General features: G+C 49.9%; 1 protein-coding gene across 2 annotated transcripts in view; it reads left to right on the top strand.

The window, feature by feature from the left end:
- MYO5B (myosin VB) overlaps positions 1-25,936 on the top strand; it is a 339,036-nt gene that overhangs the window by 266,918 nt on the left and 46,182 nt on the right. For both annotated transcript variants that reach the window (XM_069568511.1, XM_069568512.1), the window contains exons 19-22: positions 3,703-3,914; positions 5,855-6,011; positions 7,091-7,330; positions 12,571-12,804. In XM_069568511.1, coding sequence (XP_069424612.1) covers positions 3,703-3,914; positions 5,855-6,011; positions 7,091-7,330; positions 12,571-12,804 — 843 coding nt within the window. The remainder of the gene's footprint in view (positions 1-3,702; positions 3,915-5,854; positions 6,012-7,090; positions 7,331-12,570; positions 12,805-25,936) is intronic.

Genomic DNA, 25,936 nt, shown 5'->3' with positions numbered 1-25,936 from the left:
CCGGCTGACTCAGCGTCCCCCACCCCACTCCCCTCCAGCTGGCAGAACCAGGGGCTGCTGTGCGGACCCGCTCCTTGATGCGCTCGGGCCTCTGGTTCAACATCACCCAGCTTGCACGCTGACCCCGCCCTCCTGCCTTCCTCAGTCCAGCAGTCCTCGAGCCCCTCGTGTGCTGTCCTGTGCTTGAGATGTCGTTTCCTCTCTTGCAGAGGATGGCTTTTGCGTTGACACTCCCCCTAAGTTATGAGCCCTGAGCCTGACACACAGGTGTCACTCACCAGGCATTTGTGGAATGTGTGAGCGAACCAGTGAATCCCCTAAAGTATGTGAATAAGTGCTGTTTCCTCTGCCTGAAGTGCTTTCCCCACCTTTGTCATGTCTGGCCAGGTTCTTTCCTTCTGAACAGCTCTAAAATGCTTTCCGGGCCATGAAGCCCGTTCCTGGCCCCCCCAGATGGAGTTAGTCACTGGCCAACACTTCTCCACTTCTGTCTTCCATTATTGCGTTCCTCCCCTTGTATTGTAGTTAAGGGCTTGTTTGTCATTTCACCAGACTGTGGACAATTGAATGGCAAGGGTCTCACTGTCATTGTGTTCCCAGCACAGCCACTGGACATCACAGGAGCTCGTTTGTGCAGGTGGCTGCATGGGTGACAGATGAGCTTGTCCCTATGAAACCTGCCACCGGTGGCTCACAGTCCCTGAGCCTTAGTACAAGTCAGACATTTTTCTGTTTCACGCACTCCATCTCATCTTCACGCTGCCTTAAGAGAAAGACACAAACATGACCCCCATTGCACAGATGAGGAAACTGAGGCATAAACAGCTGATACAAATGGCCCAAAGTGACTCAGGAACCCCCACAACCTAAATCACATCACCACTGAATCAGTCTGATTGATTAATCAGTGTCACAGTGTGTAATTGCCATTCCTAGACAGGAGTGGGTTTCCCCGGTGGCTCAGACGGTAGAGAGTCCGGCTGTAATGCAGCAGACCTGGGTTTGATCCCTGGGTCAGGGAGATCACCTGGAGAAGGGAACGGTCACCCACTCCAGTTTTCTTGCCTGAAGAATCCCAGGGATGGAGGAAGGGGCCTGACAGACTACAGTCCATGGGATCACAAGGAGTCAAACAGGGCTGAGCGTCTAACACCCTTCCTCTTTTCAGACATGTAATGGGGCTCAGTGCTTCAGGACTTCCTTGGAAACCTTCTTTGTCTTTTCCCTTTTGGGGGATGTGGGGGCACCCCTTCTGGTCACTAGAGCTGCTAGTACTCTTGCTAAGTGACCTGAGACTTAAAGCAAGTTTGAGACTTGGCAAAGTCACCTATTATACTAGAAGGGCACAGGCCAGCTCCCTGCACTTTCCAGGAAAGTGCTAAGTGATACTAGAGCAGAGTGATTAGCAGAGAAGCCGTGATGAAGGGGTGTGTAGGCCTGGCAGCAGGCTGTTCGTCCGGGGCAGCCGGGCACAGGGGCTGCATCGTGAGGTTGCTCAGGAGTGGTGGTCTCCTCCTGCGAGGCGTGTAGGAATTCCTCCATCATTAGCTTGAATGTGTTTTTTCTTTAACTCCACAAATGGGTATTGAATTCTTGAATTCTTCCTATGTACTACCCTAGAGTGGTCAGTGAGAGTTACAAAGGAGCCGACTAGGGGGCCCCTGCCCTCCAGGACTGACGGTCGTCTAGTGTAGTTACAGATGCCACTGGCCATCAGGGAAACCTGACCCTGCATCCCAACAGTGGAGGAGTGGATTAACAAGCTTCTGCTGGGAACCCAGGGGGCGTGAGGAGCTACATGTGAGAGGAGTGTGAAGGGAGTTGGTCCTACCAACGGGCATGATGCAATAAAGAGATCTCTGGCCGAGGAGTCCTGGGGCTTGGGTTCTATTCCTTGATGTTTTCAGTGAGACCTTTGGCAAGTCACCTCAACATTCTCAGCATCTGTGCAATAAGAGAGTGGCTTGGGATGGGTTACTAAGATTCCTTTCTACCCCCTCAGTCTCTGATTACCAGAGAAGGGTTCTCAGGAGATGACCTCTAATCAGTATGTGAAGAGTATGGTCAGTTCTAGGGGTCAGAGAAAGCAGATGTCTGGGCGATGGGGAGTGCCACCATCAGGCCAGTGGTGACAGGCACACCACGGGGGCCTTCAGAGAAATCCTCATCCATTCAAATGGTGGCCTGCAGACCAGCCTGCCGTTTCCCTGGTGGTTTATTCCAGAATAGGAACTGGAGCCAGTGCACTGTGGCCCCAGGGATACAACAAGCACCCCCGCCCAGGCCATGGCTCTGCTGAAGACCTAGTAGCCAGGCTTGTCCCCCAACTGTGAGGGCTGAGTCACCAACCCCTCCTCACTGAGGAGTCTCCCCAGCCGGGTGGTGATGAAGACCAGGCCTCAGGCATCTCAAAGCTCCCCCGCCCAGCCTTGGTTCCTCCCGGCATGAACTGAGGCCCGGAGCAGAGGCAGGAAGGAGGACCAGGCCTGCAGCTCGCTCCTCCGTGCCTCACCAGCAGCCCAGCCATAGAAGGGACCATCAGCAACGGCCCGGCTGGCCACTGTCCCCAGCTCAGCCCTGGCGCAGGCCGCCTGGCTTTCCTGTGCGTGGAACCTGGTTCCTGTTAGCTGTACAGGCCTTGGCCATGACGAGTGTCGACTCAGTATGGTTTCAGAGCCACTGGTCGATACGAAATATGTATTTGTGTGTGTGTTTTCCTTACCCCTTGGCTCATTATCTCCTCCTTATAATGGTCTTCGTGCTCAGTGAGCAAAATTAGATGACGTGTGTTTACAAAGAGCACTTAGTTATCGTGGGCTGCCTACATAGTACTGTAGCCCAGGCCTGTCCATGCACACGCATACACACACACACAGTGCCGGGTCATCTTCCCTTGTCCACTAGGTCAAGCACGGGAAGGGCCCCTAATTTTAACCTAAGTACATGTCATTAAAGACAGTTACCATCTGTGAAGAAACCTCACAGCATAGTTAGACACCAAATAGAATGTATTTGGGGGTTATTCACAATGTGTATGTAATTTCCCATGCCTGCCTGCTTTCACTCCATTCAGGTCTTTGCTTGAACAGCCCGTCCATTGAGATGCCTTCCTCCTTTAGCCTATTTCAGCATCTGCATCCCATCCTCCAGCCCTCTTAGTACAAGTCAGACATTTTTCTGTCTCACGCATTCCATCTCATCTTCACGCTGCCTTAAGAGAAAGATACAAACATGACCCCCATTGCACAGATGAGGAAACTGAGGCATAAACAGCTGATATAAACCGCCCAAAGTGACTCAGGAGCCCCCACAACCTAAATCACATCATCACTGGGTCAGTCTGACTGATTAGTCAATGTCATGGTGTGTAAATGTCATGGTGCACAAACCTTATGAAGCTTTGTTGTCCTCATAACCCTCGGCACTGCCTGAAACGTGCTGTGTCCTTGTCCGCTCGCCCAGATGCCCTCGCCGTGATGGCAGCTGCTGGCGGGCAGGCCTGCTTCTCACCGCTACGCTCGGTGTCTGAGCAGCAGTAGGGACCGGTCGGTGTCGGTTACATGCTGACTCGGTGGTTGTTTAAGGAGCCAGGGGCGCATGAGACCCGGCAGGGGAATCATGTGAGGGAGCAACTGGGGCAATGGGGCGTGTTCCTTTGCCGCTCACGGGTGATGAACCAGCTCCCCTCCCTGCCTCGCCAAGGATCCTGACAAGTTCCAGTTCGGCCGCACCAAGATCTTCTTCAGGGCCGGCCAAGTGGCCTACCTGGAGAAGCTTCGGGCTGACAAGTTCCGGGCGGCCACCATCATGATCCAGAAAACCGTTCGGGGCTGGCTGCAGAAGCAGAAGTACCGCAGGTTGAAAGGAGCTGCTTTAACCCTGCAGAGGCACTGCCGAGGACACCTGGCCCGCAAGTGAGCCGCATGCCCAAGCTCGTGGATCCCTGCGGTGGGGCGGGGCAGGGGCGGGGGTAGGGCCTGGCTCTGAGCTGGCCTCAATCAGCCCCTGTGGGTAGAGCGCCGCCCTCCTGGTCCCTGTCTATATCCAGCTTTCCCCCAGCCGCCGGGCCTGTCTCTCCTCCCCTTCTCACCTGAGCCAGTAGGTCTAGTTCCCAGGTCTCCTGTCTCCCCCAGTCTGTCCCCACCCACCAGTGCTAGCCTAGGACGGGCTGGTTTTCCGGCCAAACCTCCGTTTGCCCTTTGCTTAAACGCTTAAGTAAAACAATCCTCTTCCCGAAAGAGAGATGAATTCAGCCTTTCTCTCACAGTTAACGTACACTCAGTTTCATGACTTAAGCCACTGATTTCAGAATCCCTTAGGAGTTTGGTTAGTAGGGCTGAATGAAAAGGCCTGGGGAGGACCCTTCTGTGAGCTGTTGCACTCAGCCAGCGTGGGCAAGGGGAGAGGGAGACTTGTCTGACCACAAGCAGCTCCCTTGGGGCAAAGCCTCATGCCAGTGGGCTGCCCTGCCCCAGCCCAGCACCACACGAAAGAGGCTACTTTGCTGAAAACGTCCCCTCCTAGTGATGTCATTGGGTTGCTGAAGTGCTGAATCAGTATGAGTGTCACCAGGGAGATGGGCATGGAGGACACCCCCAGCCCTCGCCATGAGACCCACTCCCCCAGCCTTTACGTGCGTCATCAGATTTTGGACCCAGCCCTGGTTCAACATCAGTGACCTCTGCAGATCCCGGTTTTCTTGAGGAAGTGGCGATAATCTCTAGGACACCTTGCATTTGGAAGCCTAAATTTCCTAAGTGACTGCTCAGGCCTCTCTGCTTGAATATAGAAACAAGCCCAGAGCAGGCACCCACTGTACTGTAAAGTTAGAAGATTGCTCTGGCTCCCCCTCATGTCCTTGTTATAAGCTGTTTATCCAAGCAGAACCAGAGATGATGAATGCTATTAATTACCTGTGAACAGCTGAGAGGTGGTCTCTAGAACAAAAGCTACAGAAATGAGAAAGTTGTCAGTGGTATCCACACTAAGTTGTCATCCACAGTTAGGGCATCGCTGAGCACCCTGGTGTACAGAACTCTGTCCTGGGTAGGGGGATGGCCCACGTTCTCCCTGCAGGGAGTTTGTATTCTAGAGAGAGTGTTCAGGGAGAGCTGCACTAGGAATCAGACTCATTTAAGCAAGCAGAGCAGGGCTGAGTGAGTTACTTCCCACTCCAGAGTTGCGCTAGATTATGTCCAAGGTCCTTTCTAGCTTTTAATATTCTTAGTCTCTCGTTGAGCACTTGCTATGAGTCTGACACCAAACAGAGCCCTTGCAGGGGGTAAAAAGTGTTGGACTGACTTTATGTCTGCCTTGAGGGGTGAGATGGGGAATGTAGAAATGGAACAGAGGAAAGTAGATGCCCATGTTCAGTGCATCCCCGGCAGAAATGCTGGGAGGTGAGAAAGTAAAGAGGGATTGCCACAGGCCTGAGAAGGTGGTGTTCATTCAGCAGATTCTTCCCATGTGCTGCTGTGCCAGGCCCTATACTAGGTGTAGGGGTACAAGGATGCTAATACCCAGCCCCTGACCCCTCCGAACCTGGTGAGGTCCAGGGACAGACCCATGTGAGCATGTGATGTCCTTGAGGGCTGCCCAGGTTATAGGAGAGGCTTGTGGGTCAGGGAGTAGACGGATGAGGATCAGAGTTGATCAGACTTAGACTGAGTTGTAAATATGTGGCAAGAGTTTTTGGACGAGGTGGAGGAAGCCAGTTCTGTTCTGAGCTGTGTCTCAAGGCCTTGCTACGGTCGGTAACAGTGACACAAATTGGCCTAGCCGGCAGGTGACCACACAGGGCCGAGGGGGAAGGGGTTTGTGTTCACGAAGGGCCCACCTCTCTCTCCCTCCCCAGACTGGCCAAGCATCTGCGGAGGACCCGGGCGGCTGTGGTGCTCCAGAAGCAGTACCGCATGCAGAGGGCCCGCCGGGCCTACCAGAGGGTCCGCAGGGCCGCCGTTGTCATCCAGGCCTTCGCTCGGGGCATGTTTGTGCGGAGAATCTACCACCAGGTGCGTAGCCGCCCCCAGGGTCTCGGGCTGCAGACTCGGCCCTGAGCAGCAGCAGACGGCTTGGCACCAACCTCAGCACTTGTTGGGCACTTCTCACTTTTTTCTACGGAATTTCACAACTCTGCTCCCACTGAATCCTGACCAAAGTCTCATGAGGCACAGTGACTTAGGGTTCACCAGAGAGACAGAAGGCATAGGAGATGTGTATGTCTGTGCGCATAAGGTTTATTATGACGAACTGACACATGTAGGTATGATGGCTGAGCAGTTCTCGGTGTACCATGTACACACTGGAGACTCGAGAAACCCAGGGGAGTGACTCTGCCCAAGTCTGCAGGCCTGAGGACCAGGCAGTCATGGTACAGTCCCAGTCCAAGGGCAAGATGGCTCAAATGGTAAGGAGTCTGCCTGCGATACAGGAGACCTGGGTTCGATCCCTGACTCAGGAAGATCCCCTGGAGAAGGGAATGGCAACCCACTCTAGTATTGTTGCCTAGAGAATCCCATGGACAGAGGAGCCTGGCATGCTACAGTCCATGGGGTCACAAAGAGTCAGGCACAACTGAGCAACTAACACTTTCGTTCATTCCGCAAACGTTTATTTTGTAGGGCATTACAGTGAGGACATTGATGATGCTTTAATTTTCTGAGTGGTTTTTTAACTGTATAGGAAAAAAGAAAAAACGAATTACAAGCCAAGTTAACTGTAAACCATTAACCCACTCGACAGTCCCACACAACCGTCTCACTTCGCCTCCAGCTTACTGTCACCAGGAGTGGGTCCACATCTGTTGAATGGGGGTCTATCAGCTGGATAATCTTTAAGCCCCTCTGACTTTGAGGGGTTTTTTAGACTGTGGTTTCCTAGTGAGTTAAAAAAAAAAAAAGAAATGAGAGTTTGACAGCTGCCACCAGACTTAGTTGCAACTTGTTCATAAGACAGATGGCCACCAAAGCCTCAAGTCATAGGGCAGCTGTAGCTCGCCAACCTTGGCTCTCGCCTCTCCGGAGCTGTGCGCGAGCCCCTTGCTCTCACTGTGCAGCGCAGACCCACCAGGTGTGTGCTTGTCCCCCGCTAGGTCCTCAGGGAGCACAAGGCCACCGTCATCCAGAAGCACGTGCGGGGCCGGATGGCTCGCAGGCGCTTCCAGCGGCTGCGGGGCGCGGCCATTGTCATCCAGTGCGGCTTCCGGAGGCTCAAGGCCAAGCAGGCACTGAAGGCCCTCAGGATCGAAGCACGCTCGGCGGAGCACCTGAAACGCCTCAACGTGGGCATGGAGAACAAGATCGTCCAGCTGCAGCGGAAGATCGACGACCAGGTCAGTGTCTCCACTCCCACCTGGGGGCTGGGGCCGGGGCGAGACTCCATGGGCACGTTTGAGAGAGACCCACAGCTTCCCCAGGGGAGCTCTCAACTGATTCCCATGCAGCTTCACGAGGCCATTCTACGGGTAAGCGAACTGTGGATCTGGAGCATCAAATACTTGGCCAAGGTCACAGAATTAGGAAGTGCTAGAACCAGCACTCCCGGAGAAGGCGATGGCACCCCACTCCAGTACTCTTGCCTGGAAAATCCCATGGGCATAGGAGCCTGGTAGGCTGCAGTCCATGGGGTCGCAACGAATCGGACACGACTAAGCGACTTCACTTTCACTTTTCACTTTCATGCATTGGAGAAGGAAATGGCAACCCACTCCAGTGTTCTTGCCTGGAGAATCCCAGGGATGAGGGAGCCTGGTAGGCTGCCGTCTATGGGGTCGCACAGAGTTGGACACAACTGAAGTGACTTAGCAGTAGCAGAAGAACCAGCACTCCAGCCCAGGTCTGCCTGGTCCCACAGCCATAACGAGGGTGATGTTGGTTTCTTAACCCCAAATGTCACTAGAGAGTCAGTCCTTTCCTGTGTCATGGCTAAAATGGGTTTCTAGAGTTGAAAGCAGGCTCATTGGTACCTTGGGCTTGTAGGGTACTACTGACCTCAGAACCAGGCTCCTGCAATGCCTAGAGGGTTTCTGGCGCCTTCTGAGAAAGAAAATGCGAGGATGGAGGCAAGGAAGGGGGTGAACATGCCTGGTGCAAGGGATGGAGAAAGAGAGAGTTGGCATTGCCTTGGTGGTCACTGGTCTTATTGTACCTAGTCTACACTAGGCACTTTTTAAAGCTTCTCGTGATCCCAGTAGGGCAAGAAAATAAATGAGCCATTTTACACCTAAACCAGCTGCCCTAAACAGGAGTCCCCAAAGTAGTCAAATGTTACTGTCTCTCTGTTCTTGCAAAAAAAGACCAACCTTCTGGAGAAGGAATTGTCACCCTGGGTGTTTGTCTCTGTGTGAGTCCCATGGGTGTCTCATTTGGCTCGGCTCCCTGGTGGAGAAGTGAGACAGAAAGCTCACACAGGGTTGGCCCACGGTGATAGATCAGGTCAGGGAGGAAGACGCAACTGCTCAGAGCATCAGGAGTAAACAGGAAAAATGGCTTTCTGGGCTCAGCCATGTGGAAAACACAGGTGCAAGGCGGAACTGTATTATTGCTCTCGTCGCCATCATTCTTATTACTTTATAGCTATTGACGACTGGCCGGGAAAGACATTCGCATAGTCAAATTGCCCCCATTAACTTTCTGAGCAAACAGTGTGGTCAGAGGAAGGAGCAGGCTTTGCGAGCACCATTGTGCCGTGCCCAGAGCCCCATGTACTGGTCGCCTCTTCCAGCCATTGGTCCCTGTGTTGTCATTGCTGATTTCCGAAGTTGACTCGAGATGTTAAAAATAAATCTAGTATTTTACACTCCACATACTGGGATGTCAGATTTAAAAGACCTGTTTTTAAAAAGAGCTTTTTGCCTTAAGCTTCCTACTTGGCCAACATCTATGAGCAGTGGCCGGTGTTACGCTCCTTGGGCAGGGTGCCCTGTGTGCAGAGGGTGAGGAGAGAAGGCAGGGAGGGGTAGTTAGGTCTTGTTTTCTTATGTCCCTCCCCCTGTTGCTCAACTGTGTGCCAGGCACTCTCCTCACCTGTTAAGTCATTTAATCCTCACCACACCCTGTAAGATTTAACATTATTCCCATTTTAATCTGAGGCACAGAGAGGCCAAGTAGCCTATGAGGTCGCAAAGCTAGGAAGTGGCATGGTTAAGACTGAAACTTGGCAATTTGGTTCCAGAGAATGTTCTGCCACCTCCAACCACATGTGGGGATATCTGCATATTAGGAGATTCTTCAGACATGTGAGAATTCCTCAGTCTAAGAAAGACTCTTGGCTTTGTTTTGAGTTCATTCTTGTAGATAGGGTCATCCTTGGACCAGCCAGTATTTTGTAGTGGAGTGTGTGACCTGGCGTCAAAAAAAATGTGAGGCTGTCTGTCTTGAGAGGAGTCATAAACAGCCTGTGGCACCAGGACGTTAGAGTCTCATTGTACTGCAGCCTCTTAGAAGGCTGGGCTCGCCTTTTGTAAGAGAATGGGTTTCTGTTTTCTGTGTAATGGCTGGAGACAACTCAGGAGGCTGCACACCAACACACACAGATTCTTAGCCAGGAGGATAGGAGACATGTGTGCCAGGAACGACATAGGTGAAAACATCCCCAAGTGTTCAGCAGAGTGGCCTGAGATCATGGACTGAGTCCCAGCTGAATGGAAGCCTGAGTTCTGTCTCAGTTATACTTGCCAGCAGAGCTGACAGCTAGGGATTATGGCCAAATCTCTAACTGGGCCTTGAGTTCCTTGGAGGCTGCTGCTGCTGCTAAGTCGCTTCTCCGACTCTGTGTGACCCTATAGACAGCAGCCCACCAGGCTCCCCCATCCCTGGGATTCTCCAGGCAAGAGTACTGGAGTGGGTTGCCATTTCCTTCTCCAATGCGTGAAAGTGAAGCCGCTGAGGTGTGTCTGACTCTCAGCGACCCCATGGACTGCAGCCTACCAGGCTCCTCCATCCATAGGATTTCCCAGGCAAGAGTACTGGTGTGGGGTGCTATTGCCTTTTCCAAGATCTGTAACTTCTAACTCAAAAATTCACTGATCCCATAAAGTGGTTCTGAACTCCAGGCTGCACTGTAGAATCACCAGGAGGCGCTTTTTAAAAAGTGTCCCCACTGCCAAGAAGACAGCAAAGGAGGAAACTGTGGGCTTAAACCAGGGTGAGGTTAGGGCCAAAAAGTCAGGTTGAAGGTGTTGCACACACAGCTAAAGAGACAAGACGTGAGCTTGGCCCCAAGTTCCCAAGCAAACAGGAAGAAGGAAATAGGATAACTTGAGAGCCAGGGAAAGCATTTGGAAGGGTTGGTGCTGTCCCTGGTGCTGAGACAGTTTTCTGAGGGTGTTCATAACCTGTGATGTAATAAGCTACAGCCTTCATAGTATCCTTCAGTAGTAAATGCAATGATAGCTCCTGGGACGGTTTCATGCAGTGTCCGTGGTGTAGGCCTGTGGTGTGACACTTTTTCAGCCCAAAATGGTATAACCTATGAACTTGACTCTTACCAGTTTGTCTTTATTCAAGCATATGTACAGTGAGATGGCCAGTTGAGCTGACAGGTTTTTTTTTTTTTTAATGAGGGTCAAGTTTAATAAGGCTATATTAAACTATATTTTAGTGGAAAAATATGACACAAATGTATGGATTCAGTCAGTAGTCTTTTCAATCAATTTGATTCAGTATACTTCATATGCATTTTGTTAAAGTAGTTAATTTTTATGATTCATGTACATCTGAAAAATTGTAGGGGCAAGTCACATGTCTAGGAGGCCAGTTTCTTTGTTTTCACTGACATGCAGGCTGAGGCCCCAAGGAGGCCCTCAGTCTCCCTGAACCTTGGTGAAACCCTCTGAGGATGGAGTTACTGTGGTCCCTCTTTCACACTGAGGAAGCTGGGCACACGGAGGTGCAGTGATCGGGACAGAGCTGGAGCCTGAGCACAGGTCTGCTCAGCTCCAGCCTCTTAACTCCTCGACTTCCCTGAGCCTCGCGTCAGCCTGCGTGTCAGTGAAAACAAAGAAACTGGCCTCCTAGACATGTCATCTTTGCATGTGGGTCCTAGGTTGTCATTGCTGCCCGCAGCAGGGTGTCACACCACATCGTATGCCTCTCTCTACACCCCACACCTGCTCCATCATGAGCGCCTCCCTGCTGCCCCCCAGCCTGGTCCTCATCCCCACTCTCCCTGGGATCTGACCCAGGCCATTCCACCGGGAGGAGCCTCACTTCCTGCCCAGAACAGAGCAGTGTCGAGGCAGCTAGTCCAACTCGCATCCCTGTCCTGTACCCCGCTCCCCTTGTGCAGAGACCCTTCAGCCTCTGGGGAGACCCAGATCTGGGTGGGCAATACAGACCAGCTTTGGGTTGTTTAGACAGATGCCGCCTAATTGGATTTCTCATTGGTGATGACTTAGAGCAAGGCTGACTGCCAGCCCAGACATGGGGGTGTGTTGGGTTGTAACTGGGATGTTTCCTCAGATGGTGGGAGGATCTCTCTGTGATAGATCAGTGCTGGGATTGTGCTGCCTGGACACCAAACGCGGGTCTCAGCCTTGAGGTCCCAGGTATCCGCAGGGTTGTACTGGGTCCAACACCTGTTCTGCTGCTGCCCCTCACTGCTCCCCACGACGTTTCATAGCTGATGTGAATGAGTCATTGGTTCCTGATGCCAAGAGCTCTGTTTCACTCAGAGCTCCTGCAGGGAATAGCCATGGAGAATGATGATGACTGTTTGCTGCCTGCTTGATTATCGGGAGAACTCTGCATCTTTCCCCTCCATGTTCCCTCTGACCGCCTTCAGCTGATACGCTCAACTGCAGCACCTTTCTGCCCACGTTCACGCTTGCACTTGACACGGCCCTGGGTCCTCAGGGCTTCCTGTGTGTGAGCTCACCTACAGTCTCCCTCCCTGTCCTGCTCTGTACCTCCGCCAGGCACCTGGGACTACTTCTCACTTGCCTGTTGCTTGAGTGGGTGTGTGATTGGGTACCTTGTCGACAGGAACGGGTTTGGCCAGGGCATCTGTTTCTGGAGTCAGACTCTTACAGGACCAGCGGACAGGTGGTGGGAGGGCTCCACCAGCCCCGTGGAGGGCCTCCTTGGAAGAGGGGATACTCAAGAGGTCCTTTGTCTCAGAGCCAGCGATTAGGTTGCAGCTGTTTGTGCCAGTGAGTCCAAGGGCAGGAGGTCTCAGCATTGACAGAGTAGGGAAGCCTGAAACGCAAAGGCTACAGATCCAAGAAGCCAAGTACATTGTTCCTGAAACTTAAAAACCAGGTATAAGATCTTCCCAATGGATATAGAAGGCTAACCACTCTTAACCAGCTTCCAGCACTGTTGCTGTTCCTAAACACTCCTCGAATGTCAGGCCTGGTGCTTTGTCTTTTCCCATATTTCTCCTGGGTTCACAATACAGTTTTGTTAGGGAGATGCCAAGAAAGCACTCAAGCATTCAGTGGTTGCAAGATTCAATTCCACCTTGGAAGTTCCTTTTTTAATTGCCTTCTTGTTTTTTTTCTTTTTTTGCTGCCCCACTAACCTTGGCGTCCACCTCTTTCTCCCCTCTTCCCGTTTGCTGATGCTCTCACAGAACAAAGAGGTCAAGACGCTGTCGGAGCAGCTGTCAGCAATCACCTCTGCACACGCCATGGAGGTGGAGAAGCTGAAGAAGGAGGTGGCCTGCTACCAGCAGAGCCAGGATGAGGACAGGGGCCCGCAGCTGCAGGAGGAGGTGGAGAGCCTGCGGACCGAGCTGCAGAGGGCCCACTCGGAGCGCAAGGTCCTGGAGGACACCCACACGCGGGAGAAGGATGAGCTGAAGAAGGTCTGTTGGGGCCGGAGGGGTAGCTGGGTGGTGGGTGAGCTAACGCAGCACCCCTCTGAGGCAGTTTTGCTTCTACAGCTGCCTTGGTCTTTCCTGGGGCTTGTGCCCAAGACTGACCATCCCTCTGTGTTTAGATGTAAAATACCCCTGTGTTGGGGGAATCCACACAAGCACATGTCCATTCACCTGGCGAGTGTTGATTGAGTCTCTGCCCTTAGTGGGACACGATGGAATCCCCCGAAAGGTTACACATGTGTGCCTTTGGGCCTGTTCCTGATAGCCTAGAATTGGCCACTGAATCAGCCCTGTGGCCTGAGTCCTTGTTGGCAAGAGAAATTATTTAGAGGTAGTGGCCTTTATTGCCTGCAGGGATTAGCGGCAACCTCATGGCATCCCCTGGGCTTCTCCAGGGGCTCACCGGTAAAGAATCCACCTGCCAGTGCTGAAGACGTAAGTTTGATCCCTGGATCAGGAAGATCCTCTGGAGAAGGGCATGGCTACCCACTCCAGTATTCTTGTCTGGGAAATCCCATGGGACAGAGGAGCCTGGCGGGTTACAGTCCATGGGGTCACAAAAGAGTCAGACATGACTTAGCAACTAAACAAGACACCTAGGCATCCCTCCCCATAATCATAGTGCTTTGGGGACTTTGCCTAAAGTTTAAGTATTGATCGGTTCAGCCTGGCTCATCTACTCTGGTTGGTGTGCTCTGTAGGTTCACTCTCCATTCCATAAAATGTAACTTCTGGGATTGGACCCCCGTCCCCCATCTCGAATGTCAGGATGCAGAGTCCCTTCTCCATTCCTTAGATAGCTGTCCAAACCAGGGAAGTCCCATGTGCCCCTGCGGAGCCTTCCACAGCCTCAGTGTCCTATGCCATCTCTACGGCATGGCCCACCTGCTTAATTCCTGTCCATCACTGGAGAGTCGCAATGGGTTGAGAATCTGTGTGGGAAGGACTCAGTGTTTCTAATGTTGAAATAATAATTCTTAGTATTTAAAAATTGGGGCAAGCAGAATGCTTTCACAGGAATGGTCCTGAAATAGACACTGGAGTTTTTGGATTCTCACCTCTGCGTGGCCATTACTAAGTGCACACAGGAAATTTCTCTGACCTTAGTTCACTCATCTGTTTAAAAAAGTAAGAAAGAAGAAAAGTTGGTTTAGATCATCTTTTAGGCCCCTTCTGCTTGTAATTAGTCAGCTCCATGCGATGGTGTTTGATGGCTTCTAGAAGGAAACAGGCCCTTCCTGAGCCCTGCTCTGTGGTGCCTCTCTATTCTTGTGTGTCTTTTTCTTCTCTGGTAGGACCAGAAATGGGCAGGCTGCCTTCAGCCATGGGACATGAAAGCCTGCAGAGCCAGCAACTGCTGGGCTTGCCAAGGTGGTTTTGTCATTTTGTATCCAGGCAGAACTTCCACACCATCTCCACTTTCCCCAAATCCCAGGGTTTTCCCAAAGTCAGAGGGTGAATCCACATGGGGATTATTAAGGCACATTAGGTGACACTGAGACGTAGGACTTCCCAGCGCAGGTACAAAAAGTGGCTGCCCTGCAGCATGTTGCCCCAATAAACCTGCCAGCTCACCCACCGTGAGACCTGGAATTGAATCCATTTGGTGTCATTTCAGGGGGGATCCAAAGAGCTCCAGTACAACAGTCCTCTATGTCTCAGTACAGAGAAGAATTCCGCAAGAGCAGAATGGCAGATAAGAAGTGATTTATTAGAATATGATGCTTGTGAGGCTTACAATCGGGAGGCCAAGAAATGCCACGCCCTGAGAACTTAGTGGGCCACAGTTTTATAATCACAGGAAAAGTGGTGATGGGGAGAAGACCTTCTTTGTCTTTCTTGAGTGGACGTCACATTTCATCGTCAGTTCCTTCCCCAGAGAGCGCGGGGGATTGGCTTGTTCCCTCCCTAATGGTCAGGCCAGGACTGCCATGTTGTGGTTGTGCAGTTGCTCAGTTGTGTCCGACTCTGCGACCCCATGGACTGCAGCACACCAGGCCTCCCTCTCCTTCACTATCTCCAGGGTTTGGCTAAACTCATGTTCATTAAGTTGATGATGCAATCCGACCATCTCATCCTCTGTCACCTCCTTCTCTTTCCGCTCTCAATCCTTCCCAGCAACAGGGTCTTTTCCAATGAGTTGATTCTTTGCATCAGGTGGCCAAAGTATTGGAGCTTCAGCGTCAGGCCTTTCAATGAACATTCAGAGTTGATTTCCTTTAGGATTGACTGGTTTGATTTCCTTGCTGTCCAAGGGACTCTCAAGAGTCTTCTCCAACACCACAGTTTGAAAGCATCAGTTCTTTAGCACTCAGTCTTCTTTATGGTCCAACTCTAACATCCGCACATCAGTTCAGTTCAGTCGCGTCCGACTCTTTGTGACCCCATGAATTGCAGCACGCCAGGCCTCCCTGTCCATCACCATCTCCCGGAGTTCACTCAGACTCACGTCCATTGAGTCCGTGATGCCATCCAGCCATCTCATCCTCTGTCGTCCCCTTCTCCTCCTGCCCCCAATCCCTCCCACCATCAGAGTCTTTTCCAATGGGTCAACTCTTCGCATGAGGTGTCCAAAGTACTGGAGCTTCAGCTTTATCGTCATTCCTTCCAAAGAAATCCCAGGGTTGATCTCCTTCAGAATGGACTGGTTGGATCTCCTTGCAGTCCAAGAGACCCTCAAGAGTCTTCTTCAACACCACAGTTCAAACGCATCAATTCTTCAGCGCTCAGCCTTCTTCACAGTCCAACTCTCACATCCATACATGACCACAGGAAAAACCATAGCCTTGACTAGGCGGACCTTAGTCGGCAAAGTAATATCTCTGCTCTTGAATATACTATCTAGGTTGGTCATAACTTTTCTTCCTAGGAGTAAGCATCTTTTAATTTCATGGCTGCAGTCACCATCTGCAGTGATTTTGGAGCCCAAAAAAATAAAGTCTGACACTGTTTCTACTGTTTCCCCATCTATTTCCCATGAAGTGATGGGACCGGATGCCATGATCTTCATTTTCTGAATGTTTAGCTTTAAGCCAACCTTTTCACTCTCCTCTTTCACTTTCATCAAGAGGCTTTCTAGTTCCTCTTCACTTTCTGCCATAAGAGTGGTGTCATCTGCATATCTGAGGTGATTGATATTTCTCCCAGCAATCTTGATTCCAACTTGTGTTTCTTCCAGTCCAGTGTTTCTCATGATGTACTCTGCATGGAAGTTAAATAAGCAGGGTGACAATATACAGCCTTGCCGTACTCCTTTCCCTATTTGGAACCAGTCTGTTCCATGTCCAGTTCTAACTGTTGCTTCCTGACCTGCATACAGATTTCTCAAGAGGCAGGTCAGGTGGTCTGATATTCCCATCTCTTTCAGAATTTTCCACAGTTTATTGTGATCCACATCCACACATGACTACTGGAAAAACCATAGCTTTGACTAGATGAACCTTTGTCGGCAAAGTAATGTTTCTGCTTTTTAATACACTGTCTAGGTTTGTCAGAGCTTTTCTTCAAAGGAGCAAGTGTCTTTTAATTTCATGGCTTCAGTCACCATCTGCACTGATTTTGGAGCCCAAGAAAATAAAGTCTTTCACTGTTTCCATTGTTTCCCCATCTATTTGCCCTGAAGTGATGGGACCAGATGCCATGATCTTAATTTTTTTGAATGTTGAGTTTTAAGCCAACTTTTTCACTCTTTTCCTTCACCTTAATCAAGAGGCTCTTTAGGTCCTCTTCACTGTCTGCATGAGGATGGTGTCATCTGCATATCTGAGGTTATTGATATTTCTCCTGGCAATCTTGATTCCAGCTTGAGTTTCATCTAGCCCAGCATTTCGCATGATGTACTCTGCATAGAAGTTAAATAAGCAGGGTGACAATATACAGCCTTGATGTACTCCTTTCCCAATTTGGAACCAGTGTGTTGTTCCATGTCCAGTTCTAACTGTTGCTTCTTGACCTGCATACAGTTTTCTCAAGAGGCAGGTAATGTGGTCTGGTATTCCCATCTCTTTAAGAATTTTCCACAGTTTTTTTTTAAATCTCTCCATGCTATTCTTTGGAACTCGGCATTCAGATGAATATATCTTTCCTTTTCTTCTTTGCCTTTAGCTTCTCTTTTTTCAGCTATTTGTAAGGCCTCCTCAGACAACTATTTTGCCTTTTTTGCATTTCTTTTTCTTGGGGGATGGTCTTGATCACCACCTTCTGTGTGTTACGAACCTCCATCCATAGTTCTTCAGGCACTCTGTCAGATCTAATTCTTTGAATCTATTCGTCACCTCCACTATATAATTGTGATGGATTTGATTTAGGTCATACCTAAATGACCTAATAGTTTTCCCTACTTTCTTCAGTTTAAGTCTTAATTTTGCCGTAGGGAGTTCATGATCTAAGCCACAGTCAGCTCCTGGTCTGGTTTTTGCTAACTGAATAGAGCTTCTCCATCTTTGGGTGCAAAGACTATAATCAATCTGATTTTGATATTGACCATCTGGTGATGTCCATGTGTAGAGCCATCTCTTATGTTGTTGAAAGAGGGTGTTTGCTGTGACCAGTGCGTTCTCTTGGCAAAACTCTGTCGGCCTTTTCCCTGCTTTATTTTGTACTCCAAGGCCAAATTTGCCTGTTACTCGAGGTATCTCTTGGCTTCCTACTTTTGCATTCCAGTCCCTGTGATGAAGAGAACATCTTTGTGTTAGTTCTGCAAGATATTACAGGTCTTCGTGGCGCCGTTCAGCCTCAGCTTCTTCGGCATTGCTGGCTGGGGCTATCTGAGCACTTTGGAAAAATATGTTCAGGTCTCAGTGCCCTGAGGGTTTTTCAGTTTGAAAAGTCACCTTCCCTTAAATGATTGTTCTTGTGTGCCCAGAGCCCGTTTTGGAGGCCATCAACTTACCAAGCTCACTGGGGCAGGATGCGGGTCAGGCCACCACTGTTTTATCGTTGAGGGCACATCCCGTGCTTCTGTTGCACGGTTTTGTGTCGAAGCAAGCCTGCTTTCTCGAGTAATCATTAACTTACAGGAATTTCCCATATTTTTCTACTTAAAATCCCCTAGTGAGATAAACTATTTTTTTTTTTTTTAATTTTTAGTTTTTTATTTTTTAAATTTTAAAATCTTTAATTCTTACATGCATTCCCAAACATGAACCCCCCTCCCACCTCCCTCCCCAGAACATCTTTCTGGGTCATCCCCATGCACCAGCCCCAAGCATGCTGCATCCTGCGTCAGACATAGACTGGCGATTCAATTCACATGATAGTATACATGTTAGAATGTCATTCTCCCAAATCATCCCACCCTCTCCCTCTCCCTCTGAGTCCAAAAGTCCATTATACACATCTGTGTCTCTTTCCCTGTCTTGCATACAGGGTCATCATTGCCATCTTCCTAAATTCCATATATATGTGTTAGTATACTGTATTGGTGTTTTTCTTTCTGGCTTACTTCACTCTGTATAATCGGCTCCAGTTTCATCCATCTCATCAGAACTGATTCAAATGAATTCTTTTTAACAGCTGAGTAATACTCCATTGTGTATATGTACCACAGCTTTCTTATCCATTCATCTGCTGATGGACATCTAGGTTGTTTCCATGTCCTGGCTATTATAAACAGTGCTGCGATGAACATTGGGGTACATGTGTCTCTTTCAATTCTGGTTTCCTCGGTGTGTATGCCCAGAAGTGGGATTGCTGGGTCATAAGGTAGTTCTATTTGCAATTTTTTAAGGAATCTCCACACTGTTCTCCATAGTGGCTGTACTAGTTTGCATTCCCACCAACAGTGTAGGAGGGTTCCCTTTTCTCCACACCCTCTCCAGCATTTATTGCTTGCAGATTTTTGGATCGCAGCCATTCTGACTGGTGTGAAGTGGTACCTCATTGTGGTTTTGATTTGCATTTCTCTAATAATGAGTGATGTTGAGCATCTTTTCATGTGTTTGTTAGCCATCCGTATGTCTTCTTTGGAGAAATGTCTATTTAGTTCTTTGGCCCATTTTTTGATTGGGTCATTTATTTTTCTGGAGTTGAGCTGCAGAAGTTGCTTGTATATTTTTGAGATTAGTTGTTTGTCAGTTGCTTCATTTGCTATTATTTTCTCCCATTCAGATGGCTGTCTTTTCACCTTGCTTATATTTTCCTTTGTTGTGCAGAAGCTTTTAATTTTAATTAGATCCCATTTGTTTATTTTTGCTTTTATTTCCAGAATTCTGGGAGGTGGATCATAGAGGATCCTGCTGTGATTTATGTCTGAGAGTGTTTTGCCTATGTTCTCCTCTAGGAGTTTTATAGTTTCTGATCTTACATTTAGATCTTTAATCCATTTTGAGTTTATTTTTGTGTGCGGTGTTAGAAAGTGATCTAGTTTCATTCTTTTACAAGTGGTTGACCAGTTTTCCCAGCACCACTTGTTAAAGAGATTGTCTTTACTCCATTGTATATTCTTGCCTCCTTTGTCAAAGATAAGGTGTCCATATGTGTGTGGATTTATCTCTGGGCTTTCTATTTTGTTCCATTGATCTATATGTCTGTCTTTGTGCCAGTACCATACTGTCTTGATGACTGTGGCTTTGTAGTAGAGCCTGAAGTCAGGCAAGTTGATTCCTCCAGCTCCATTCTTCTTTCTCAAGATTGCTTTGGCTATTCGAGGTTTTTTGTATTTCCATACAAATCTTGAAATTATTTGTTCTAGTTCTGTGAAAAATGTGGCTGGTAGCTTGATAGGGATTGCATTGAATTTGTAAATTGCTTTGGGTAGTATACTCATTTTCACTATATTGATTCTTCCAATATATATATAGAAAACTATAAAACACTGATGAAAGAAATCAAAGAGGACACTAATAGATGGAGAAATATACCATGAGATAAACTATTGAATCACCTATTTTGTCCCTTCATTCTGTCCCTATCAGAATGAACTTCATTCTTCGGGGTAAAGCACATGCTTTAGGAAACGCCTATTAAAATGTAGCTATTAACACAAGCCTGTAACTTATAAAGCATGAAATTCCAAACTGTGGTTTATGGATCCTTGAGAACAGATAGGCAGTAACCCTTGTATGTGAATAAAAGACAAGAAGGGGAAATCCAAAGCCAGAGAAAAGAGACCAAGATTGAGACTTGAGACTGGTGATCCTGGGAGAAAAAGAAAAGCAGGTTCTCTGCATGTGGGTGCCAGTCTCACGAAATGGTGTTAACCCAGCAGATCACAAAACCGGGGTCTCCTGTCTTCGCCTCCATGGAGAGCACTTGACTCATCGACTCCCCAGGCTCCTTCCCTGCTTCTCCTGGGACAATGGGATTTAGGGACTCAGAGCACTTTTAAAATATCCACATCTCCATCCGAGGGAGCCTAAGGGTTGATAATATCCCAGTCTTCCTCCACAGAGCCAAATAAGGAAATGGCCTCCCTCCTACTCGCATTTGAAAAAAATGTTTCTATTGAAGGCTTGACCTGGGTCTTAAATACAATGAGATCTTGGTCCTGGCAAGAAAAAAGAAATTCAAGGACATTGAAAAGGAATAGCAGGCACAGAGGCAGAACAAGAAAAGTACCTTCCCGACCCCAAACACAAGCAAACATCCTAAACTGGTCACATAAAGTGTGAAGTCTGCCTTTCTCCAGGAGAACATGGTTGCAGGTGTGCTAAGTCGCTTCAGTCATGTCCGACTCTGTGCAGCCATATGGATTGTAACTCACCAGGCTCCTCTGTCCATGAGATTCTCCAGGCAAGAATACTGGAGTGGGTTGCCATGCCAGAATACTGGAGTGGGTTGCCATGCCCTCCTCCAGGGGATCTTTCTGACCCAGGGATCGAACTTGAATCTCATGTCTCCTGCATTAGCAGGCTGATTCTTTACCACTAGTGCCTCCTGGGAAGCCCCAGGAGGAGAACAAGTGGAAGCATGTTTGCCTCTTTCTCCAACGTCTTCCGGACATTTATTCTGGCAGCTGTGGGCATGGGCAGGTGCGGGCTGGCTTTGCCCCACTCTGGTTCTTCTCTGCCAAGTCAGGGTTTAATATTTACCGAAGGGCCCGTGTCCAATCTTAACAAACACTGCATAATCAGACAATTGGTTTCTTCTCCAGCTTATCCAACAGCCTGCTCCTCACTGAACAAGATTGATGACACGGATGAATCAGGGAGGGAGCTGGCTGCTGGCAGAAGTTTAATGAATGGATTTGATGTTTCTGTCAGCAAGTGCTGTATTGGAACTGGCATCCTGGAAAACTTGAGGCTCTGCACCCCTGACAGGATTCTCATCATCAGGCCACATGGCCAGGCTGCCTTGGGCTGTGGGAGGCCAGGTCCCCCTGGGAGCAGGAATTCAATGCAGAGCCTGGGTATTCCCGCCACCCTGTCCAGCCATAGATGTTAGCTGACAGCTGTTCTGTTTAAAGGACCTGTTGTCCTGGCCTCTCCCCAGAGTGGTCTGCATCTCAGCCTGCAGCTTCTTTCCTTTTAGCCTGTGAGATGTATGTTTTGTTTGTTCTTAAAGCTTTCAGTGATCCCTATGCTGACTGACTTGTGCAGCTGTGCTGTTTCATGTCCTTGATGAAGGAAACATGACTCCCGGGCCTGCCATTGACACAGAGGCCACGGCTCATTGTCTAGAATCTGCTCCGTGGTGAGGGCAGCACGACCTGGCTTGGTGTGGGGTTGTGGGTGGGTGACGAGCAGCCCATAGCCAGATCCCTGGCTCTGAGCAAGGGGCCCTGATATTTGTGAGCCCCCAGGCCTTGAGTATTCCGGCTGATGCAGTTGGGTCTGGGCTGTATCGTGTCATCAGTCCCCACACCACCAGCTGGTATTGACCTTGGGTAGTTCCCATGTAAAGGCTTTGGGGTTTTCCAAATGCAAGTGAATAGATCTGCTTTTGCAGGAGGCAGGCTTCTCACAGTGGAGTGTTTCGAGTTTTTCCCCAAAAGGTGCAGTGCAGGACTTCTTTGGCCCATTAAGACTCAGAACTGCTATCAGGATGCTTCCTGGGTCCAGAGAGGTTTTTAGGAGGACGCCATGCTGCCTCGTGGAAGGACATCATCTCACTGCAGCCTTTCTCAGTGCTCACAGCCCTTCATTCATTCTCTTGTTATTTACTGAGTGTATCTGTTAGGCCCTGTTCCATACCCTGGGGCAAAAGTAAGCAATTTTAAAAGTCCTTCTCATTTTAAGGCGCTTAAATATTTGGGGGTTATTGGAGAATGCACAGACAGGAATCGGACACAAATTATCCCACATGGGCTGTAAAGAGAAATAAAGCAGAGGACAGGGATCCAGAGGGAGCCAGGCGGGCAAGGGAGGTTGTTTCATTTGTGATGCCCAGAGACGCCCTCTGAAAAGACACCCGAGTGAGGCGAGGAGTGAGCCGTGAGGACTTCTACGGAGCAGGTGATACGGTACGTCCACTGGCCCCGAGGTGGGAGCAGCTTAGGTGGGATCAAGGCCCCACCCAGAGGCCACTGGGCTGAGGTGGAGAAAACAAGGAGAAAGGTGGTGAGGTCAGAAGAGGAAGGACCTTCTGACCTTGAAGGCAGCACTGCCCGTGCACCCTCCAGAGAGGTGAGTGAGTCTGTCTGAGGTCCCTGCTGCCCCTTCCCAGAACTCCTTCCTGAAGCTCTGCTGTTGGAACCAGGCTGTGGCCATCCCTGTCCTTCAGATGTCAGCCCCTGACCTGTTGGGATGCAGGTGGCCTAGGCGCGAAGAGCTGGGACTCAGTCAGCTCAGCATCACAGCCTGTAGTACCCCCGTCTGGCTGTGTGACCTTCAGCCAGCTCGCTAACTTTTCTGTGCCTTGTTTTCCTTAAAGCCAATGATGATGGCACCCGCCTCACAGGTATTAAGGAAGCTGATAATGGCACCTGGGACCTAGTGTGAGCCCAATGACTGTTAGCTCCTATTCCCTCCGCCAGCCTGAGACTGGGTGGAGGGCACAGGCTCTGCCTTAGTATCCCTGGACCCCACCCTCACTGGTGATCCCATGTCATGGCACAGTGGGTGCTGAGTGACAGAAGGCACACCTGTGATGCTAGGCCAGGGGTCCGCCCTCTGCCAAGCCTCTCTCTGGGGCTCTTTGTAGTGATGGGGCAGTCACTCCCCCTCCCTGTAGCGGTATGAGAGCCCACCTGGGACCTCCTTTCTCTGTGTAGGAGGCCAGCGCAAGCGTGAGTCCCGGGTGAGTTCACGCTGTGCTTTTGCACGGTCCCTTGTGCACTTTCTGCCTCCTCCTCCTCTCCGCTCAGGTCCATTTACCTTCTTCCCAGTGAATAGGCCAGCAGCCCTTCCAGAACTTCCAGAATTAGAAGTGTTGTCCCTGCTGTGGGCCACCTTCATGCCGTGGGCCTTCGTGTGAGATGGTAGGTACACAGCCAGGAGGACAGAGGACACAGATCCCGGGGCAGAAGAGCATCCTCCAGTCCTCTTGTCCCATGGTTTTCTACCAGGAAACTTGCATTTGGCTCTTTGTGCAGTGCAAATGTACTGGAGTGGGTTGCCATTGCCTCCTCCGTTAGCAGCAGCAGCAGCAACAGTGCAAATGCCCAATTTGAAAAAATTTATTGTTGTTCAGTCGCTAAGTCGTGTCTGACTCTTTGAGACCCCATGGACTGCAGCACACCAGGCTTCCCTGTCCTTCACTATCTCCTGGAGTTTGCTCAAATTAATGTCCATTGAGTCAGTGATGTCATCTAACCATCTCAACACCTATCGCTCCCTTCTCCTCCTGCCCTCAATCTTTCCCAGAGTCAGGGTCTTTTCCAATGAGTTGGCTCTTCGCAGCAGGTGGCCAAAGTATTGGAGCTTCAGCATCAGGCCTTCCAATGAATCTTTAGGGTTGATTTTCTTTCGGATTGACTGATTTGATCTCCTTGCAGTCCAAGGGACTCTCAAGAGTCTTCTCCAGCACCACCGTTCGAAAACATCAATTCTTTGGCACTTAGCCTTCTTTATAGTCCAACTTTCACATCCATACATGACTACTGGAAAAGCCATAGCTTTGACTTTTGAAAAAGACAAAACAAAACCAAAAGCCCAGAGCTACATTTGTATCCCCAAAGATTTTAACTAGTAAAGGTAGTTACTGAGCTAAGACATGTGTTTCATTTCATTTACCAGGGGCTAAATTAGCCTCATGGTAACAGGATTTACATCAATGTTGGTTCCCATGATCTGTCCCAAAAAACCTGTTAGAGGTAAGAACACTCCTAGTAATATTTCCTGGCAAGAGTTAAAAGACCCCCTCCACAGAAAAAAAAAAAAAAAGAAGAAGAAGAAAGAAAAGGAACTGCTGCTTGGCGCTTAATGAGGCCCCAAACCTGGTGAGCGCTGCTCTGTTATTTCTCATGCTGAGGGGAGCACACCTGCTCAGTTCTGTGTTGCGAAGTGTCTCTCACTGCAGCCTGCATCCCTGCCAACAAAAGGAAGGCCACTTGGCTGCAGAAGCTTGTCACCCTCATGTTGCCAGCAACTCTCCGTCTGGTAGCTGGCTGGGGAGACTGGGGGTGGCCAGCGCCTGGGGAGGTGTGATTGGGGAAGCACTCTCTGCCCTCCTGGGATGTGGAGCTGGGAGGGGGCCCATGCCTCCTGCTGTGGGCCCACTTCCAGAACTTCTCCTACCGGGAAGAAAAGCAAAGCTCCCCAGTGCCACTTTGATGAATGGTTTAGAATAACAAAGCTGAGTTCATCAGAGGCCTGCCTTCTGGAATCAGGGAGAGAGATGGACGAAAGAAATGAGGCTTATGCACAACAGAAATTCTTAGTGGGTACATGCTCATAAGTGTGACCCTCCGCACCAGAGTCTTGGCGCTGGTGTTCCTGGGGGCCCGGCCGCGCGCCCGGCCTTTGTCGTCTGGTCGTACAGGCCTTCGCCTGCCTGTAGGATGCTCAGAGGACGGGGATGAGGGTGGTGAGGGGTCAAGGAAGCGTCTCAGGTGACCACCTCTCTTTGAGCTGCCCGCACGTTCAGAGGGCTGTTTAGGGGAAGCAGAGTCTAGCTCTGTGGGAAGTCTGATTACTTTACAGCCTGCTCTGAACACCCATCTCCTTGGGTGAGTCTTGGCAGAGACTGTAGATCGCGGGTGGTTGCAATGAGGCTTCATGACCTCAGGCTGCGTTCAGGCAAGCGGCAGTTTCAGGCCCAACCTCATGGTGATGGCACGTGCCTTCTGTACCAGGCAGATGATCTGTTCCATTTCAGAAGGAAATGGAACAGATTTCCATTTGTACATCAAGAAAAGGGAAAGCTATTTTGATTATTTGCCAAGCTAATTTAAAGGCACACATGAGATCATTGCGTGGTGAACTGCTTCTAATAACAGCAAATTAGATGAATTTGAAGAACCCTTTTTCCAGTAGTGTATGTGCCTCCTGAATTGAATTATTCAATTAAGCAAGCTCATGTATTCTAGAGGTTTTAGTCAATTATAAACACATTTTTAGAACCAAAAAACCCTTTGATGGAGTCTGGGTTTTTGCATTGGGAAAGCTTGAGCTCCTTCACTGGATCTGCAGGGCTCCTCATTCCTTCAACCAGTGTTGAGTGCCGGCCCAGGCCAGGTTCCGATGATGTGGCAGCGTGGCACCTGGCCCCTGGGTCCTCGCTGAGGCCTCTGGTCCAGGCCAAGCAGGTGGCAAGGAAGCCGAGCCTCTGCCAGGGGGAGTTGGGTGGCTCTACAGGGACAGGTGGGCCCTGGAAGAGCCACACAGCGAGCACAGGCCCCACCCACACCTGCAGAGCAGGAAGACTTCCCGGAAGAGTGGTGGTAGAGAAATGAACCGTGAGAAGTTATCTAGGGGAGAGCGGGGCGAGCAAGCTTGACGGAATGAACACGGAGATGCTCAGGCAGCCGCTGGAGGGTGTGCAGAACTGGGCCCTGCTCAGGGCCTCTCCATCCTGAGGACAGAGGAAAAGTCTTTCCCAGCCTGGTTCTCACTCCCTCCACCCACCCAGCTTTGTCTTTTCTTAGCCGCCTGCCTGAACTGCGTGTAAACACTGCCACACGGACCAGCTGAGATTCCCAGGCCAGGCCTCCCACCCCGCTGCACCAGCTGCTCTCCTGTCTATAGACAGCCTGACCCCCGGCCACCTGGGAGAGCCCAGATCCAGGCCTGGTCCAGAC

The sequence above is a fragment of the Ovis canadensis genome, chromosome 23 (genome assembly GCF_042477335.2).
Source record: "Ovis canadensis isolate MfBH-ARS-UI-01 breed Bighorn chromosome 23, ARS-UI_OviCan_v2, whole genome shotgun sequence".
Taxonomy (NCBI): domain Eukaryota; kingdom Metazoa; phylum Chordata; class Mammalia; order Artiodactyla; family Bovidae; genus Ovis; species Ovis canadensis.
The sequence above is the reverse complement of the archived record's forward strand: the minus strand, read 5'-3'. Positions and strand labels throughout refer to the sequence as shown.